This window comes from Haemaphysalis longicornis, unplaced genomic scaffold (genome assembly GCF_048455015.1).
Source record: "Haemaphysalis longicornis isolate Haplotype H1 unplaced genomic scaffold, Haemaphysalis longicornis Haplotype H1 scaffold_5, whole genome shotgun sequence".
Lineage (NCBI taxonomy): Eukaryota > Metazoa > Arthropoda > Arachnida > Ixodida > Ixodidae > Haemaphysalis > Haemaphysalis longicornis.
In genome coordinates this window covers 91137918-91159578 of record NW_027526385.1, presented here as the reverse complement: position 1 = coordinate 91159578, position 21661 = coordinate 91137918, and the positions used below count along the sequence as shown (strand labels likewise).

The 21661-nt window shown below is 44.9% G+C and overlaps 1 protein-coding gene across 1 annotated transcript in view; it reads left to right on the top strand.

Annotated features, from left to right (window-relative positions):
* The first annotated feature begins 2751 nt into the window (after positions 1-2751).
* The window catches only part of LOC144138570 (uncharacterized), a 19074-nt gene continuing 164 nt past the window's right edge, over positions 2752-21661 (top strand). The window contains exons 1-7 of the mRNA XM_077670923.1: positions 2752-3040; positions 7055-8895; positions 10723-10989; positions 12300-12409; positions 14229-14346; positions 15198-15383; positions 20291-21661. The exon at positions 20291-21661 is cut by the window's right edge and continues 164 nt beyond it. Coding sequence (XP_077527049.1) covers positions 7132-8895; positions 10723-10989; positions 12300-12409; positions 14229-14346; positions 15198-15383; positions 20291-20572 — 2727 coding nt within the window. The 5' untranslated portion in view covers positions 2752-3040; positions 7055-7131 and the 3' untranslated portion in view covers positions 20573-21661. The remainder of the gene's footprint in view (positions 3041-7054; positions 8896-10722; positions 10990-12299; positions 12410-14228; positions 14347-15197; positions 15384-20290) is intronic.

Sequence of the window (21661 nt, the reverse complement as noted above, 5' to 3'; positions counted from 1 at the left end):
TTTTTCGGCACAACTATTTTCAAGCATGCTCTGTGCATTCTTAGAAGACGTTCTCGTTTTGGTACAAAAACAAGCCCTTGAATTCTTCGCCTACAACGTTCCAAAATTTTAGATTTTACTGTATTTTCTGAGTTGCGTTCACTTTTACCTTTGCGTCTTTTTCAGGGCCTTCGCATGTTCTTTATTTTAGTTGCAATACATGAGCTGAAAAGTGGACCTGTGCGCATGGGTCTCCGCAAACCCACAATACGGACATAAACTAAACCAATCCACAACTTTACATCAGACCATCTCGAGCAACGATAGAATAATTGTACGGTGTAACGTGCCGATGCAACGCAGGCGATGAGGCGCGCCGAAGAGGAGGGCTCCGGATTAATTTTGACCACCTGGGGATCTTTAAAGTGCGCCGAAATTTTGTATGCATGGGCGTTTTTGCTGTTCGCTTCCACCAGAAAAGCGTCCGCCACGGGCGGGAATCGAACCCTCGACCTTGTGCTCAGCAGCGCAAAGCCTTAGCCACTGAGCCAACGCGGTGGGTACGAGTAACGATAACTGAAAGAAAGTGGATATAAAACATCACTGCCATAAAGGAACGTATTTATTTATTTATTTATTTATTTATTTATTTATTTATTTATTTATTTATTTATTTATTTATTTATTTATTTATTTATTTATTTATTTATTTATTTATTTATTTATTTATTCGGTACTGTAACCATCAGATGTGCTCGGTGCGTCAGATTCTGCTGAATCGGTGTCTAGAACCGTGGGAGCATTTAGTAGGCACCCCGGGCAGCGTTGTGCGCTGTTCGGTATTAAAACAAATTACCAGCTTCTCACGCCCGTAAACAGGATATAAAAGCTTTACATTGTCGTTAAGCGCAGAAATGCATTGACGCAGGTCTCCTTTATAATAATGAGACAGAAAACCTGGGAAAAATGACAAAACACGGACGTCGACTGACAGAAGCATACTTTACGAAACCGTCAATAAAAAGATCATTCTAAGCTATCCCAGTCATCCGGCTCCTGTGCAACGCTTAGGCGACTCTGCAAGCATCGGGAAGAGGCAGGTCATCTACAGTGTAAAGACTGCGATTGCATCCGCGGAGAGATAAGCGGAGACGTGTCCTTCCGGGCTTCTCATTGCGAAGTTTATTTGCATTTGCGCCCGCTTTCCTCTGACAAGGGTCACGTCTCCGCTCTCTTGCCGCACGTCGTCTGATAAGCGAAGCGGATGAGGACGTATATCTCAGTTGGCTCCATTTCTCTGAAAGCATGAAACATATGCACGTTACGTAATGCAACTTGAAATACTAAAATGTGATCTGGAACTAATGTACAAGTTCGGGCCTAATAAAGCAAAACCCCAGCATTACGAATGATGCTTGCTGGGCAATGATGCTGGGGGGACTGATGCTGGGGTTCGTATCCGCAGGCATAACTGCGGATACGAACCGGAGGCATCACTGGGAGACTTGCAAGGACAGTTTGTGTGTGCAAGAATTCACACACAACAAGCTGTTTCATTCTTACTTCTTTCTGCCATCGTGTCGTCATTTGAAGGCGCCACACCAAATATCCTTTAGCGCGCTGAAAACAAAAATAAAACTGGTAGTTTTTTGGGCAAACGTTCTTCGAGGATACCTCTCGCGATAGACATCACCACTGTTGTGCTTTCATGGGGCTGGACGGTATGACAAAGGGGAAGTGCCTGTAGATACAGGGTAGGACGACGGGCGGATCAGGGAACTGAAATTTTTGTCTGTCGAATTGTCTATAAATCTGTAAAGCAGCTTATTTTTTTCCATTATGCCCAGACTGTCATATATTTCCAGAGAAGGAGGATTTTTTTGCCTTTCTTTACCTTTGTTTGAAGGGAAAAATGTTTTACGCGTAAATGTTTTTTGTTGCCAAAAGACCTAATGAATTGTCATGCCTGTTAAGTAATAAGTACCTTCACTACCAGCGTAACTTTTCATTTCTACGCTTCTGAGATTCTGAACTGTGCGCACATCACCAGAAAAAACAATTTCAGCTTGAAATAAAAATTCGTAGGCTGAAAGGGCTAGACTCGAAAACCAATACCAAGAACCTTTCCTTGAGCCAAAAGTAACCTAATAAAACTGATACGTCTAGGACACTGTGCTGTCTTTTCAGTTCACGTCGAGGCATAGTTTATCACAAGCAGTATTTATGTTTGTTGCGCTAACCTTTTTCAAATCACACATTCAGCAAATCCAACGGAACTCTAAACGCGTGTACAGTTGCTCGTAAAAGCTTCTGGCGTTAAATTACAGTGTACTAGCAACTACCAACCTTCATTGCTCTCGTAAAAAATGGTAGGTTGGACGTCCTGTTCTTACTTGCAACTGACAAACAAGACTGAGACAAAATACCCGTCCTCTGTCTGGGAGATTTTTGCCATTTGACCACTAGTGTACTCGCGGAGCGAAGCAGGGAAGTGTGAAAGAGGAGCCAGAGCAGCCGTTTGTTTCTTGAAAGAAGGGCAGAAAAAAGAGAGAAACAAGACTAACTGATAGCCTAGCACCTCGCCTGTTGTTGTCATCAACTATGTCATAAAGATTATCTGGCGTTTCTTTATCCCGAGTCAACGACTGCTGCAGGATTACTCGTGCCCAGTAGCACTAAGCAAGCAAACGCTTTTTTGTATTTCTTGATCGTTTGCCTATCTTTTATGTCGGAGCTAACACCTCAGTCAGCGTCTATGCATCTTTCGTCACGTCCGGTTGCCAACCGGAGCTCTCTTTATGTCCTACGTGTCTTCAAGACCACTCAGGGGAATAGCCCTCTTCGAGGGTGTCTTAAGGTCTTCACCACCTTCACTGCGAGATGACTGCTTTTCCGCTGACCTGAGCTGCACATTCCGACGTTGCATGTGAGAGTGTAACTAACCACTCAAAGAGATAAGTTCCGTCCGAGGATTACCATGCGAGCGCAAACACTACGTGGTGAAGTTTTCACCACAGCTGCCTGGCCTTCCGGGGCGGTTGAACGAAGACAGCGCTAAAGGGTGAGGTCCAAAGCTCTCTTTTTTTGAAACAGCATGTTGCTTTCTTCTCTTATAACTTTTATCCTTTTGTTGGAGATCAACTGCAAAACGTTTTAAGCAATGTCTGCAGACGCGTTCCCCCGTCAATTTTGTAATGTCTTCTCTACGACATGCAGCAGAAAACTGGGTACCGGTGTATGTGCATTGCCGTCTGACAGTGTAAAACCAGCGCTGCCCCTAAGACTACTGTAGGATCGAATGTAAGTGCTTCGTAACTGTGACTTCACTTAAAGAATGTACTAATCGTTATATGCTTGTCGAATCAGCGTGTCCTTTTACATATGCCAATTCCTTAACTGAGAGATTGTACATATTCCTTGAAAACGCCCGCACGTTTTGTTTCAGTAAAGCTTGTTAATGTTATCATTTTAACTGAAACTTCACCGTACTACCATAATACATCAAAGCTTGTTATTCTATGAAGGTGAGGGCAGTGTTTTTAGTCGTTTGGGGGCGGAATATTCTATTGTGTGAAGCGTTTTTTTTAGATAACCAACTTTTCTGTTGGGTATAAGCGGTATTTAAACTTGAATACGGGAACGCTATTCTGATTCGTATACTAAAATATCTGGCGTAGGTTTTGAAGGGTCCAGGTACCAACCGTTCCTTGTATGGTTTGAAAACATTTCCGCCAGGGCCCATCTTAGTACAGATGTGTAACGTAAATATTTCCTTTTGTAGTTATACAAAAAAAGCTATTTCTGAATAATTAGTGATACAGTTTTCCAAACCATAGTCTTATTAGGCAGCTGCGATTTCGCTGGCCAGCATAGCTTGTACGGTCAACATGGACTACTTTTAAGTTTACAATGGGAGGTAGATTTCGCCCAAACTAATTAATAAAAGACGGCTTTTTTCTTAGTGCGATTCATCATGTCAATTTGCTGCCAAGATATATTGCTTAGTGAGGATATTAACAAAAACGGTAGTGGAATATTTTATTGATAAGTGCACTGCCTTGTGTCCTAGGTCGTATTTTGGCAGTTACATGCTTCCTTAGCCTGTTTTTCCTTTTATACAATAAGGAATCTATAAGGCTTGGGTACCAAAATTGTTTCTTCTTTTCCTTGGTTTTCTCTATATTGTCGCTTTGGATGATTAGTTTTCAAGTACTTATATATTTTTCTCTCTAGCGCTTGGGTTTGAATTCTGCCCTTCAGTAGTGTGAAAGAACGCACAAAACATCCTATTGCAAAAATATTGCAGCAGTTTTGAAGAAAAACTGGATAAGTAGTAACAATTTTGCCTGAAGGGCTTTTGCGGCCTTTAGTGCTCTGAAAGATGTTTTGTACTTACGTGGAACACCGATCACCGACCTACTAGCTCTACACAGCTCGCAATGTCCCTTGCATGACTGGACTAGGGTGTCTATTTAAACGCTAGGCATTTGTACAGTTCTGTACCAAGGATATGCAGCAGTGACTACTTCGAAGGACTCGAGTGCGAGTTTTAGTGATATCTATTGTTTTCGCGGACTTCTGTAACATCCGACACGGAGCCCTAGCCCTATTCTTGCGCCGACTACAACGCGAGAGAAAGTCGTGCCCTTTTTCCGGTTGGAAAAGGAGCAATAACTTTTTTTTCTTTGTCAATAGAGCTCGTTCAGTTTATTGTGTAGATACCGTTCGAAATGAGTGAGATAACCCAGCTCTGGCTACGTTATACATACGTAATAGGTTCGTAATGGAATAATTTGCAACACTTGGTAGTTCATGTCGTGTGGCACAGGTTAGGGAGAAGAGAGCACGCCAGAACATTACGGGAAGAGTTCTTTATTTTCGAAGCATTCTTTGGTTGATTGCGAGAGTAGCTCCCTGTAAATCCCAGGCGCCCAGAGATAAGCATCCCTGATCATTAAAAGAAAAATAATGCCCCCTTTTCGTCCAACGCCCACGATGGTTGAACGCGAACTTTTCTCGTGAAGGATGCGTTGGTTGTTGTCCGAGTTTTGGCTGCGTTTCGACCATGTCGAAGTGGAGCAATACAATAAAAAAATGGAGCAATAATAAAGACGCCGGATTCATAACACGACTGAGCCAGGTTCGATTCCGGCGCCGAGAAGCGCTTTTTTCTTTAGTTCACCCACGATCATTCATAATCATCGTCAGAGCAAGTTGGCTGTCCAGCAGGGCGTTTTCGCGTTACAGACGTCATTAGTGAGAGCACTAAAGCTTCAATTTAAAATTCCTCGATAGCGAGTAATGCGCCCAGGGTGTGTGTGTGCGTGCTTCTTAAACCAACAACTGATGTTAGAGTGTATTTCAGGCAGCGTTGTCATGGTAGTCCAGAAACATTGGCATTTTAAACCAGGATAAGTAGCCGAAGCCTTGATTAAAATTAAAGCAGGCGGTTTGCCAACGTGGTCTGAGCAGGTTTAGGCAACAGACTTGAGCGTCCGATGCTTACCCTCATACGCGTACATAAATGGAGCAGAAAAAGAGACGACACAAGCCTCTCCAATAATTAAACCTGCCAGACATTGGGTTCGTTGTTTGATGAGCATGCGGGTCCAAAATTTATCAAAGACAAAGTAATTTCTTCGAATTTTTTTCGGTCATCTGACATTTCAAAAATCTTGCCCACTTGAAATACAAATAGTTTGCATCGTTTTTTTTTCTTTGATGGTTTATATTGGCCCACTTCTTAACAGTCCTGATCATTCTACAGTGATCAGTTACATATTCGACAAAAGCCCGAGATTCAGCCGTCCCAATTTGAGCCACAATCAATTAGTTTATTGCGTTCCCAACCAGCTGAAAATTCCTCAAGAGTCATACTCGTTTAAGGTCGGTACTACCATCTAAATAAATCTCCTGCACGGTGTTGCTGGAGTGGTGCTGTGAAAAAAATCACATATTCAGGACTTCTGTAAATGTAAGTGCCACACCAAACTCCTACATACCATATCTCAGTGAGGTTCACATGAACCATATCAAAATACCATAGTAGGCACTTTTACAAAAAATTCATAAACACCTGTCACTCAGATAAATACGTTATAAATGCGTGCGTAGGCAATAACCTTTAATGTCACCAATACCCTGGCAGTCTCTCTCACCTTACCTCACAAGAAGGAGAACAGGCAGCAAGTGTGTAGACAGCAAACACTAAAATCGCAGAAAATTTTTTCTGTGCATTCTCTTTAAAACCACAGGCGTAAACTGTACTACTCCATTCACCCAACACCAAACTGGCACCCGAGCACCGGATATGAACCACACTCCGACGCGGTAAAAATAACTCTATCATTTGTGGTAGCTAATCCGTATGATCACAATTTTGAAAAACCGTCTTCAAGTGCATGAATAATACGGAAATAGGGCAGCAGAGCTGCCTTTGTTCGTTCCGCTTCTACGGTCACAATCAGCCTCCCCCAGCTTCTACTCGAGAACACAAAATGGCAGCATAGCTTTCAAGCGACCCGAACCACAATAATTAAGTCGCGACTACTGCAGGTGTGGCAATGGGACAGCCGGGGCCAATGCACCAAATTTAGTGCGTTAGACACGCTGCCACTAGCACAAAAGATCTTAGAATCAAAAACATAAAGCTAAGAAATTTAGTATATGGGGGACTAGGGCAAGAACTCAAAACTTGAGCTCGAACCACTAGCCAACCTTCCCTTAAATCTGTTAAAAAAGGGCGAACGAGGGAGTGCATGCATGTTTGAGGGCATGTCTACAATAGCGTTTGTGTGTGCGTGCGTGTGTGTTTTTGTACACACATACCCTGCGTCCTAATTGTCTGTCCTCATCAATGCTTCCGCAAGGAACACCAGCCTGACAAAGCTTGTATTACACCAATCCTCTAGTAATTGCTTTCGTTTGGTTGCTAGGTATTGAGATATTACCCGTTGTTTAAAATGGCGGCTACAAACTGCTTAAGCAAATACACTGTGCATCGCGGACATTACTATAGATGTAACAGGTTCCGGCTTTTCTCTTACCCAACCTCTCGCTTCCACTTCACTTCCAGGTCAGCACTCCCCAGCCTTCCTTCACTATCCTTAACCTGGATTCTAAGGAAACCAACAAGGAAGAGGGCAACCTTCCATGGCCAAACTATGTATTGCCTTGGGGCTCTGTGCCGCGGCAGCCTTCTTCTCCTTGTCCCAGTTTGCCGTGCAAAGAGATAGAGAAGAAAATAGGAGGCAGTTATCACATTTACTGTCTCGCTTCGCCGTCTCCCAGAAAGTGAAAGAGTGGGCATTGAGGTCACCATTGTTCCAGCCCCTGCAGAATAAGCTTGGATCAACTTCCTTACTTTCACAAATTGCTCAGCATCCAAGGGAACAGGAAGATCAGTACACCACAACGTTACCTGCATTAGACTGGTTTGCTACGGCCACACAGCAACTGCGTTTTCGTGCCACGACATCTGGATATGCAATTGAGGTGTCCTCACAATTTGAGGAGGATGAAACCGAACCTAGCACGGCGGTAATAGATGAGAGAGAAAGTGTTTCTCCTGAAAGTGTGGCTAGGCAACAGGAATCGACACGATCATCACTAATTACGCCTGAAAGCCCCAGCCTCACAGCTGATAAAGATTTGGACTTGTATGAGACCACCGACCGGGCTGTTGAGGTAACGACCACGCATGAATTGATACCTGAACTAGCCGTTAATGAAAATAAGCATCACGAGGAGACACTGACGTCACCATCACCTACGCGTGGTCAGGAGGAAGATGAAACAGAAGTTCCAAACCGAAGCTCTGTATTTGTGCCAGAACAGCCTGAACTGAACGCCAGCCCTAAAATGGAGCCTTCTGAAACAGAAGAGTCGTCATCAGCACATCAACGCCAGAACGATGCAACAATAGCCCCACTTTCAAACTCATTTTACGTGACCGAGCTTCCGGGTGTTCACGCCACCCTTACCGCGCCTTCAATGTCCCAACAGTTTTCATTAGCGCCTGATAGGGATGAAGAGACCACGATACTTTCTGGCTCAATTCTTGCAAATGAAGAGCCGAAATTCGACCCCACGCATATTACTGCGCCTTCGGTGGACGAAGTGACCTCGTTAGGGCAGGACAACGAACAAAAAACCTTTACTAACTTCGGTTCAGTTTTGATGCCAGAAAACCAAGAAATGAACGCCACACTTAACCACGAGGGTTCAGTTGTAACAATAGGCTTGTTAGAACATGTACAGGACGAAGATTTCACTGCAGTTGGGAATTTCACCTCGGTTTACACTACAGACGAACACGAACGTTACGTCACTGTTAGCACTGAGCATTCTATAACCGAAACTACTTCCGATTTTCAAAATACAGGAACGACACCTTCTAAGTCCAGCTCGGTTTATACACACAAAAACCCCGAATCCACCACGCTCCATAAAACACAGCTTGCTGTGGGCGAAGAATCTACAAAAACTACAACGGAATCCCTATTTTCTGAAAGCGTGAACGAAACAGCGGATGTCATGACAGCTCATTCAAAATCAAACCCGGCTCCTAAACAGGAAGACGGTAAAACCGACAATCCAGCGCCATCATCAAATTTACCATACCAGGAGGTGCACGAAACCACCGTTTCTGCTGTGTCAACTGAATTGAATTCAGAAAGCCACCAGGAGTACACTACGACAACTGAACCCGCTATCGAGGAACCACCTGGTCCTAAAATCGTATGCTACTTCACGAGCTGGTCAATGTATCGCGAAGGCCGTGGCCGCTTCACGCCGGAGGATGTGGATGCCAAGCTGTGTACGCATATTATTTATGCCTTCGCCTCTTTAAACTCTTCTACCCTGAAGATTGTTATGGCTGACCCGTGGGCGGATGCCGACAACGAATTGTACCAGGTGAGAAATCAGCCTTGGGCAACACCTATAATTTACATATAGGCTATACCAGCTCTATAAATACTGCAGGCACTTATTGTAGTCTGCCCTCCCAACTAGCTGTTACTGGGCTGAATGACAGGGCGTTTGAATGTGGGATTCCTAGGGTTGTCCTTGCAAAATATTTCGCACACAAAATAACACTAGGACGGTTTGTTTAAGGTAAAGCTTTTGTAATGTATATTTATTATGTCATGTACCTTTATGAAACTGCGAATCTTTCAGCCTAATAGTTGGTTCTTTCCATGCAAAAAGTTGCAGTGGAGTAATGAGACGAAACACTGAATTTATACTCGATTGTGAAAATTTATCCGATCTTAGAAAAAATTGTTTACTCCTCGTTATTCTGAAGGTATTAGAACACATCTTCTTCAATGGCGCAGCTCACTCATGCCCAATGCCACAAATCTCGAAAGGATAAATTCACGAGCACTACACTGAGAGGGTACCGTATTTTACGGCGCGTGTAAAACACCTCCATACCTGACTTTTACGTGCAAGATATACCTGAATTTTACGGCCAAGAGAGGCTGCGAGTTCAAGCGCCGACATCCAACATGTTTCATCCAAAACTTAAGCAGGATGATGCAATCACAATCATGTGCCGTTCAAAAACCGCCGGTGTAAATCCTCAACTTTTGGTCCTATCTCAACGAAACCAAGGCCACTTCAAAGCTAAGCTAAAATTTAATACCTTGCGCAAACTGTGGAAATATAAGTTTTTATTTGGCACGACAATGTATCCCCTAATTATTTCTGTTTCGCCCAATTTATTGTTTATCAGCCCGTTCAATATAGATATAATGTACGAGCGAGGTGAATAAAATAAATGTTGCCTCGATTTCACCAAAAATAGCGGGAAGTGTAAGGGGGGTAAGGTCACTCATTAGGGAAGTAAAATGAAAAAAAATGGCATATTTTTCCTATATTTGTTGCTGAGTGAGCGCCCACCGTGGATTTCGACTCTCTAGATGACTTGCGTTTTAACACGCCTTCTAGTCTGTATCAGGTATCACGCATCACGCCTCTATATCTTGAGACGTAAAGTATGGCGTTGTCTCCCCCGTTCTTTACAAAATAAACTTTCAAGAAGACGGCGTGCTTTCCAACCTTTTAGCGCAAAATGAAGAAGCTCGTTTCGTAAGGTTAGTGGAACCAGTTAGGTAGGTGAACTGTAACAAAATTTATAACCTCAAGTGCGAAAGACTCTAAAAATAACGCCAATAAATTTGTACTTTGTGTAGCCGTATTCTTGCGAATGTCCTCAGACATTCGACAACAGTGCCTGGTGCTCTTAGAAATCTTTTCTGTGTAAACAGCCTCTTTTATTGTGAGCGACCAGAGATGGAACTTTTTCGCATGATTACTACTAATGATCTTTAAAAGGTGCACACCTGTTACTGCAACTTCGAGAAAATAAACCACATTTTAAGTGAATGTTCTGTCTTTTTTGTTGAATGGCCAGTTGGTTTGAAGTGCAAAATCACCCGAGCTTGAATGCTTCAAAATTCAATTTTTATACAGTAAATAAGTGCTGTCCGGATTTTCAGTAAATAACCCCGCCTTACGGAAGTCGTTTTGTTAGCCAAACTAATGTGCTTCATTCGACCGAGAAATTGAAAGTACAAATCCATAGCTGTAGCCAACCATCGCCGAATGGTAAACCGTTATTTTTTTATTGAAAAATAAAGCCTGTGGTTGCTCTTTTGTATAGTTACCTATGTTCACTCATGCACAGAAGACGCCCTGTTCCTGTAATAATCCTGTCGCATGCTTTCTTTCATTCAGAGGGTTACAGCTCTCAAAGCCTCCAACCGAGGACTTCGGGTGCTGCTGTCTCTAGGAGGATGGGGAGACAGCGGAGGCTCGGACGACAAGTATTCGCGCCTCGCGGCTGACGAGACAGCCCGACGGGACTTCGCTCAGGACGCTGTGATATTCCTTAAAAAGCACCGCTTCGACGGCCTGGATCTCGACTGGGAGTATCCAAACTGCGCATTCGGAGTTTGCCCTTCAAACCCACCGGATGTCGAAAATTTTGCCCTTCTACTTAAAGTGAGTCAGAGAGCTGATATTGCATATGACCAAGCTGTAGCTTATGACGCTAACAGCCAACGAGTAAGCTAAAACGGCGTGTGAAAATTCGTCGTATATTTGTCGCTTCCTCGCAAACGTCATAAAAAGGCGATAGTCTTCAGTCTACCCAGTTTAACAGCTCATTTGTCGGTCTTCCTTGCTCTAAACTGTCTGAAAAGTATGACGCTCAGGTATCGACGAGTCAAATGCAGTGTGTTTACGCCACCCGTACAGAACAAACCTGTATCGTAATGAATACAGAAACCAACATTCCTTTCACGTCAGTTGCCAGCCTCATTTTATTAAAGACGATAGCCTTTCTTGGGCTACTTAAACCCAGAAATTTTGGCCTCTGTATGTTTGTCTGTCTGTCTGTGACTCGATTCAGCTAACCGACCAAAGTAAAAAAGGAATGTTGAAGAGTCTTATATAGTCACAACTAAATCTACTTGTCTAAGTCCGGTGTAATGTTCATACTTGTCAAGATTGTTGAACAACAAGAAGACATTAGGCAAATATATTACAACAAATTAATACAGAAGTGATATCTTGCAGTGTTTCCTTATCAAAAATCATACATGCTTGATTTCTGCGAAATTAAATAGCTCATCAACTGCAGAAAAAGTTCACTCCGCCGTCGCCTGCCATCGCCCGCACCACTATAGCTTCTGACACCATTTTAAGAAATCAACTGGCAGCAGTTACGAAAGGTTCGACTAGGTAAGTTCCTCGTTCTGCTTGGAACGCACGAGGAGTGGGGCAACGTGGTTCTATCAACCTTGAAGTAAGGCGCCTCGACTCACGCGCCTCTCCACCGTACGGCAGCGTTGGCATCGATACACCCGGCCTGGAGTAGTGGAACGCGGTAAATTTAACATTATTTAGGCAAACATTTGGCGCGTTTACCTTGGGAGCAAAGGGACGCAAGAGGAACAACATGAGAGGTGAGCGGCAAAGCAAAGAGAGGCATTTACTTGGCAAAAGTCGATAAAGACTACCGTCTTTCGTCGGCATTTGCAACGGAAGGAGCAGATACGCGGCCAATTTTTGTTTTAGATTATATACAATAAATAAGTTAGGGCTGAAAACTGATGTAAAGAGTGTGTTGGTTTCTGTATTCATTAAATTTTTATTACAGATAGTACAGTTTATACAACGTGACAGATGTTCGTGCCTGAATGCAGACATTTCTTCGTAAAATCCACCAAGACAAGGGGCTGGCGCTCTGCGGATATCCTCCAGCGGTACATCCTGCAACCCCATGAACGTCTGCCCTTCCATATTTTCAGGACCTGCGAGAAGCATTTGACGTCTTCAGTCCTCCGCTGTTGCTTTCGACAGCGTTGTCTGGAAACATCGAAGTAATCGAAGAGGCGTACAATGTGCCTGAGATATTCAGGTGAGCCTATCTCCTCTGCTAATTGCTGATTTCACACAACTTACTTTCCCGTGTTCTGGTTTCATTAAAATATCAAGAAATAGAGTTATTTTTGTACACTCCAACAAATTGTCTAACTCGGACATTGAAGCAAATAGTCCTAGTCCATCTTCGTTCTGCACTATGCAGCCGTTATCAAAGATCTGCACTTTGTGTGGTTCCACTGCGTTTCTCTCTCCATTAATTATATCGTGTTCATTTTTTGTACTGTATCCTCCTTGTATTCAGCGTATATCCATTGTATTGCAACGCTACATATGTGACCAATTTAAAAGGAATTGTTTACAACGTCTGTGACAGGTCCGTCGTGGCGCGGGAATGAGAGCAGCATGCAAGTTGCACGCAGGTTCTTCTACTTCTACGTCTTCTTCCCATTCAGCATAGCAATCAACACAATTCACTATACTCTCTCGCACATACATTACACGGCTAGCCGGCTACTGAGCACTAATACAATGTGAATGAGTAATGTAGTCTTTTAAAGCCATAGCTAGCATTTAAGAATGATTCACCAAAGTTTTGAACAAAAGCGTTCCAGAAATAAACCAACCTCTCCCTACCGGGAACGTGTGTGTACGCAGAGCTTGTTCAACTCGGCGAAACAGTAAATGAATCCGTTGCGAAATTTCTGTTAAGCGAAATGCCCAACCCTTGGCCAACGACAACACAGCCCTTGTGTAATTCCAACACAACCCTTTTCGTGCGGTTGGAGTGGCGTGGGCGAGTGCGTGAGTATGGGTTTGCTTAGACGGTGGTTTGCGTGGCGCCATCTGGGATCTATGTGGTGAGGCAGGGCGCGGTTGGCGGACGGCGGGTGTTTCAAATTTACAAGCATGTTTCTTCTTGATTAGGCCTTTTAGTGCGCCACACTTTGGCGGCGCTACAGTAATTCTTGCAGTGGCGACGTCATCGTAACCGAGCGGGCGAAGGAAAAAAAAGCAAACAGAGGAGAAGAGTGTGGCGAAAGTGTGAGGTAGAGGGCAACGCACCCGAGCAAAGCCGAGTACGCGTGAGTGCTGCACGTGGTCCTTCGGCGTCCTCCTCACTGCGTGGCTCAACGGAACCGCGTGACACCTGCGCACTAAAACGGCAGAGGAAAAGCAGCGAAAGTGTGAGGGGGAGGCGGGCGTGGCCGAGCAAAAGACCAGCACCAGCTGCGTGCGGCACGTGGTCCTACGGCACCCACCTTGCTGCGTGGATCATCCTAACCCCGTGACATTCGCGCGGGAGGTTCAAACATGACTTACACAACATGCTCGGCAGCGGAGACGCGCTGCGATATAACGGCAGAGTAGCGTGCGCCACCATGCGTTCGCTGATCACGCGATGACTTCCTGAGCCTCAGCAGGTATGCCCCGTTACCGACAAGAGTTCAGTTTCCGCTGCGCGCCAATTTCGCATCATACGCAGTATGGTAAACATCAGTACTTCTTTTAGAGCAAGAAATTTTATTTTCTTGGTCAGTTAACTCTGTCCGAGTTCGCGAGGGAGACATAATTTTCGGCACTTTTCCTTTTTTTTGTATTGTGTCAAACAGCTCGTAATTCGGCCTCCGGAACACGGGTCCGCCACGTGCGGGTGAAGAGTGATTTTCCGGCCGCCCGCTGCGAGTGAGGAGTGAGGGAAAAGGTTGAAGAGGCAGTTTTGGCCCACGATGCCAGCAGCAACATAAACGGCCACACCAGACAGCCAGTACAAGCTATGCTCAAATATTACGTGTCACGTTCTTGTCAGGTGGCCGTTATTGAAATGTACTTTTTTACACCATTCTTACGCGCAGGCATGTAGACTTTGCGAGCGTCATAACGTACGACTACTATGGTCCCTGGAGTTCTACCACGGGACACTACGCTCCGTTTCAAGCAGCCATGGATGAAACTAATCCTGAAATCAGCATCGTAAGTGTAGCAACGCGGCGCGTATGAACTCCTCTTTCAAAATCACCACCTCAACCTTTCCTTGAGAAATTGCATTTATCACAAGCGAACAAGGTGTCCAAGCCGGGCTCATGGTTCGGCTAGCCGCTTACTAAGAGCACCAACGAACTGAGCTCGTAATACGCCCCACGGCAGCTTGTAAGGTCCACTAGAAACATTCAGAGAGTGAATGAGTCAGTGAAGAATGAATGTCTTTACTTTACTGCTAGTAATATACTTCATCGCCGCATTTACTATTCATATATTTGCTATAGCACGTAGCAGCGTACTGTATGTACAACATTAATACTTCTCGGCGAAGATCTCAGCTTACTTTTAAAGAGATAAGCCGATTGTGCATAAAGATGTCACAGACATAGAATCATCATATTTTACGCAATATGGTAATAATAAGAAACCACACTAAATAAACTCCGAACGACGTAGTTACTGCTAATAAGGATTACATTCTCACATGCACAGCGATGAACATCCCTAACACGCATATCATCTACAGAAACTATGACAGTATTCTTAACTACCGGATACCAAAGGGAAGAGGCCAGAAGAGTCCATCATAAATGAAGCGGCAAAATGTACGCGTGGTAGCATTTGTTCAATTGACGAAGTAACGAAGTTCAATTACTCACACAATACAGCAGTTATATCAATCAATGAATCACGCTGTCAAGGAAACATTAGTCCATCGTATTTTGGGCAACCATTTGTGTTCTTCCATAGCTATCTACCCCTCACAGTATTTCGTAAGTGAAACAAACATTTCAGCTCTTTACCAGGTGGGAATGTTGTGAACACTGTTTTTTTCATTCCAGGAGTACGTGGTCAACGCTCTCATGGCCATGGGAGCACCTGCATCGCAGCTCGTGTTGGGCGTCCCCTTCTTCTCCCGCTCCTTCACTCTGGCCAATCCTCGAAAGAACACGATAGGGGCTCCCATTTCCGGAGCTGGCAAACCTGGACCATTCACAGATACCGTGGGACTGCTCGCTTACTATGAGGTAAAGCATTTTATTTGTAGTAGCCAATTTACGGATGCAGACGCCGTCAAATATATCATTTCTAAAATTCTCGCTGATACGCTTCATCAAGACAAAATACATTCTTGTTTATGTTGAATTCACTAGCATTTTGTAACACGCTCAAGTCTATTCCAGTGAGGTAAAATGAATTTTAGTCAAAGAACACAAGGAGCACTCTAAACGTTTAAATTTTGCAATACGCGACATCAGCCATGGCACGACAGTCGCGGCAGTTAAAAAAAATAAAGGTAAACATTAAAAGCATAGTTATCATATTTTGATAACTGTGCGTTAACTGAACTAGAAGCCGCACTAAAATTTTGACGTTATGTTTCTTGTCGGGTTCTATTGTGGCTACCGCCGATTAAGCAAATACTCTCGTCTCACGTCATAGAGACCTCACCAGAAAGTTAGTCGCAACTCTTTTAACTGTTTTTGTTGATACCCAGCTACGCTCTTTCAAGTGAGAGACAAATTTTATATCATTGTAATATAGACATACCCGACTTTTATTGAACCCTACTCATTTTGTTTTTTGGCTCGTTGAAGATAGATAGATAGATAGATAGATAGATAGATACATAGATAGATAGATAGATAGATAGATAGATAGATAGATAGATAGATAGATAGATAGATAGATAGATAGAGAGGGAGAGAGAGAAAGGGAGAGGGAGGGGAGAGAGAGGGAGGAGAGAGGTAGAGGGAGAGAGAGAGAGAGAGAGAGAGAGAGAGAGAGAGAGAGAGAGAGAGAGAGAGAGAGAGAGAGAGAGAGAGAGAGAGAGAGAGAGAGAGAGAGAGAGAGAGAGAGAGAGAGAGAGAGGAGGGGGGGGGGGGGGGGGGGGGGGGGGGGGCACGTGCTGTCATTAGAGAGCCATGCCGTTTTCCGCACGCCGGGCTCAAAGGGGGAAAGCCCTAAACGTGCTTCGTTGCTATACGGGCACACCCTCTTCCTGTGCTGACCTAACTGGCTGGAAGCCGGTGGAAATGCGACAACATATTGCGTAAAAATTGGGGCAGCTTCGGTATAGTGACGCGAAGCCTGGCCGGGCCAAAGAGAGAAGCTGGCGGGTCCATCTAGCTTTTTGGATGGGTTAAGTTTATGCGTATATATGCTTGGACATTCGGCCAAGTAGTTTGCCTGGGTATCCTTCGAGACTAAGTCAATTTTTATAGGTGGTGTCGTTGTTAGCCCCCCAAAGAGCAATGCACGCTAGGTCATTAAAGTATGTACAATGTACGCGAGCTCGTAACTTCGGATCTTATGCAACTCGCTCACATTTCTCCGAATCAGCTCGGTGGCGACGCATCACTTCTCTCTTTTCAGTACGGCGCTCTTCTTGGTAAGCCGCTTCTTCCTCGGGCCTGTGGTTTCGAAGACGATTGTCTTTCTTGGGCTACGTAAACGCAAAAATTTTGTTCTCCCTGTATGTTTGTCCGTCTGTGACTCGATTCAGCCACCCAGCCGAAGTGAAACAAAAGCTGCGCACTAGTCTCATATACCAACAGCCAATTACACTCTAAGAAATCGGCGCAGGTGGGCTTCACGGCAACGCCCTCGAACGACCATTCATCGTGCTTCAATGTTCGAATTCGGCGAATCACGAAGCCAAGCATGCGAATAAAGCAAAAACTAGTATCTGCGCTGGGACAACAGCGCAAGGCGCGGGTGTGCGCTGCTGTCCCAGCGCAGATCCTAGTTTTACTTTAATCGCATGCTTGGCCTTGTCATTCGCCAAATTCGCACATTTAAGCACGCTGAATGGTCGTCCTAGGGCGTTGTCGTGAAGCCCACCTGCGCCGATTTCTTAGAGTGTATAAACGTCTAAGTCCGGTGTCAATGTTCATAGTTTTCAACATTGTTGAACACGGGCAAGACATTAGGCAAATATGAGGCAGAAAGCCAATACATAAGTGATATTTATAGTGTTTCTTTATTAAAAAAATCACGGATGCTTACTATTTCCGACAGCAAACGAAATACTGCATCAACGGCACAAACCCGTCGCCTACTGTTTCCAGCCCTACTATAGCTCCTGGCAGCCTTTAAAGGGCCCTGCAGCACTTACCATCGACTGCTGGGAATATATTTTGGGTTTGGGCAATCTCCTCCCGCAAGAATTATAAAAATTCCTTCACTATCACCGAAACTATGCGCGAGGAGAAATCACGCATAATCGTTCCCTCTCAACTCGACCGCGGACAACGCGACGAAAGCTGCGCGCCCTCTCCCGGAGAGGGGGGCCGGCTTGCGGCGTTTCCTTCGCGACCTTCGATATATCACAGGGCGGGGAGTTTTCTCCTTTTGGCCGCAACGTGGGGGGGGGGGGGGGGGGGCGTCTATTTCTGGTCTGCTGCCACAAAAAAGCAGGCATGGATGCCTGCTCGCAAGCGCGCGCTCGGGCTGGTAGGGTGTTTTTGGAGCAATAAACATTTGTTGTCGAGTGGTCTAATTGAAAGGAAAGTATTGAGCTCATCACTTAAAGTCCGCACACACTCAAACCACAAAAGAAACGGCAAAACTGTGCCTACATGTTAACGCAGAGAAGAGGTTCTTACACATTGCCGACGACGGTGGATCGTTCCAGGAAATGCGAGAACTTAGCCGCGAAGTTGACCAGTGACAGCCGATCGGACAGCCATGGCCTCAATGTCGTCATTTAAGCAACGCCAGGGGTGCATAACGAGGATTACGATTGTGCGGTTGGTTTTTCCGCCTGTTTCCCAGCGATTCGCGCGCTCACTGCTTCACGTGCACGTGTAATATTTGGCTCAGCTATTACTGGTAGTGTAAGCTAAGCACCGCGCAGGTTTACTTGCACTGCACAGAGAGTGTTGCAGGGTCCCTTTAAGAAATCAAATGGCAACAGCAAAGAAACGTTCCTCTAGATCGGACCCCCACTCCACTTGGAACGCTCGTGGAGTAGGGCAATGTGGTTCCATAAACGTTGTAGTAGGGTGCCTAAATTCACGCGCGTCTCCACCGTACGACAGCGCTGGCATCGAGACGCCCGACTTGGATTAGTGGAACGCGTTAAATTTAAATTGGATTGATCAACCCTCTAGCGCTTTATCTTGGGAGGAACGAGACTGGAGAAGAACAGCATGAGTCGTGAGCGAGAAAGAGAAGTGAGGCATTTACTTGGCAGGCGCGCCAGTCGACTATCGTCTTTCGTCGACAGTTGCAACGAAAGGAGCAGATACGCGGCCATTTTTTCTTCGGTCTTGCCTCCGCGCCGGCTGTTCTAAGCTTTTACTCACCGATGACATCACGGCCAACTTCCGCGTTTACAGTGGTCATCCGTAACTTGGAGAGAGGGGAGCAGAGCGCACGCACGCCGCAGACTCGGCCCTACTCGCGTGGGTTGCGATGAGGTTACGTGGCTGGGGGTTCTCGAAGGTGTTTTCTAGGCAACGTAAGGCGGCGCACAGTTGGGCAGAGTTTTCTGGCAATGCTCCACGGCGGAACGACAAGCTTAAAGGAGCCATGAAGACAAAATACAAGTTGGGTTTATTAAAAAGATGGCTTAGTCCCGATAACAATGATACCAATGTCATCGCAATCTTTGTACAAATAACGGAGATATTAAAGAAAACGTGTGAAGCAGTCGCGACCCCCTAGCCAATTTCCCGCAACTTTTCTATGACGTCACGAAATTTTGTTTGTGCGATTGGCCGCCGCCTAATTCACCTGTCGTGACGACACATGACTGGACGTCTGTAATGGGGCCTCTAGTGCCATTTGACAACAACACTTGAATGCTAACGTGCAGTTAACGCACTGAAAATTATATTTTATTGTTGGCCCATATGACGTCATTCTTGCTCATAACACGTCACTGTGGCGCGAAATTTAAAAGTTTTTAAATACTTCTTGCTTTTTTTTCGTTAAAAAAAACATCTTTTGTGGCTGTAATGGAGCTGAGTGAGATACTGAATCCTAGTTCTTTCAAATTAAACAAAGTTGTGTTTTCTCTTCATGGCTCCTTTAAACAGTCTTCTGTAAGAACGCGGAGGCGTCTTGTTCAAACGACCCCTAGAAGTTCCACTTGCTGAGGATTGTGGTGCCATTCCAGAATGCCTGAGATTGATCGAAACTCCGGAGACACGAGCTCGTGCGACGCCCACGTAACGCGAAGATAGTATTTCGAGAATGATTTCAAGCGCTTTAAAATAATACAATTCATGCTCTTTGCTGATTATTGAGGTGATGCAAACGGTCCATGGCAGCGGCTTACAAGGAGGCGGGGCTAGGGTAGGGCTCGTTTTTCAGTGCGTTCTATATCTCCACTGCTGAATTGGTGGCTACTTAGGGCAAGCAAATCCAACTACTTTACTTTATCGGGGTTTTATTTTCTTAATGTGTATTTCACAACAAAGTTCACTTAGTTTTTTTTTATTTAGGGTGTTCAATTGACCTTTTTAAAATTGTTTAAAATACGAATAATTGGAGACATTGCCATAAGGGTGCCCCCCCCCCCCCCCCCGTCCCAAGACAATTAGCAGATCTCGCCACCGCTGGCTCGAGGCGATGACGAAGAGCTGGAGAAAGTCTAGAAGGCTGAGGTTGATTTCGCATCCACCACTCGCCGCCTCTCCGATTGACATGACAAAGATTATTAGCGCCGTAACTAGATTATCAACAACCATAGTGAAACTGAACTATGTGTCCGGCATTGCTCACCAACAAAAGCTTCGCCACCCATGTCTTGCGCGTTAGTACAAACTTCCCTGAATTTTTTTTCTCTTGGCGAGCTGTTTGTTAATTATGGTAGATGAACGGTGTTTTGGTGTTCGCAGACACTATCATCACTTTTCATTCTACTTCATGCTCCCTTGAATTTTTTGTGCCAAAAGAATTCACCCTGAACCTTTTTTTCTTTCAGATATGCAGTGCGATCAAGGCGGGTGGTTGGACCCAAATGTTGGACCCAGACGCTGGAGTGTATGCGTACTCCGGAGACCAGTGGGTCTGCTTCGACGGTCCCCGGTCAATAATGCGAAAAGCGCGCTTCGCACTGAGGCGGGGTCTGGCGGGACTCATGGCCTGGGACCTCAGCATGGACGACTTCCTGGGTGTCTGCGGCCGCTCGAACCCACTTTTAAACGCCGTACGCAAAGCTCTCTACCCTCCCTCTGCTAAAACAGCTGCTGCGGGCAGCGGGTGACGGAATCAGAATGCAGAGTAGACATCTAAAGTGCGAACATTGGAATTACACCTGGTAGTCGCCTCGGTGGAGGATACCGCTATCACCAACCTCGCGAGGAGGGCGCCGCTGCTTCGATGGCCACGGTATCTTTGCTGCATCAGTGCACTTGAAGATGACCGAAAAGAAAAGACCAGCTTTTCCAGGCAAATGGACAGCCCGTAAACGAGGTGGCGTGAAACGCGTTTTGAAGAATTTCGTGATTGCTTTGTGCACGAACTTGTGTTTGCATAACTCACAAACAAATACCACATTCCACAAAAAAACCTACAATCGTTCCAACCTCCCAAAATTTCAAAAGTTCACGCCTGGCGTAAAGTTGTCCTAAGTATCTGCGGCTACTTTAAGTATTTTGGTGAATTCATACTCCCCTGAATACAATACATACCGTTCGAAATGCACCCCGTGTTAACTCGACATGTTTCTTGAAAGAAAATGTGGTTCGAGCTTAGGCTGCTGCAACATCAAATAAGCACACTCTTTTTGAGAGGCTAACAAATGAATGAATGAATGAATGAATGAATGAATGAATGAATGAATGAATGAATGAATGAATGAAATTTTTAGTAAAACAGTGCTGCTGTTAAGGCACCCGCCCAGTGGAGGGGATCCTCAGTCCGAGATCTCTTGTCTGACGAAAACACTTCAATTCGGCATTTCTTACTTGACGGCATCAGTATCTGACATTTTTAATGGTTTTCCAAATATCCACTTACTGTTCCTGTCGCTTCTTTATATACAGTTGATATATGGACACTGTCAATGTGTAGAAATACTAAATAAATCCCTTAAAAAGTCTTGCAAAACGTCTGGAGGGTTTGGTTGTGCTTTACATTGTCTTGACGGTCGCATTCTCGTGTCTATTTTTAAGCTGTAACTACCCATAGCCTGCAATCACCCATAGCCCCCCCACTGCGAGTACACTGAAAATGAACACTTTGTGATGCGAGTGTTACGATGCGAGTTGTGATGCGATTGTTACAATGGCTTACTATGTACTAAGTGTCTCCGCGAACGCATGAGCTCATAGGATAGGAAGCCAAGGACAGA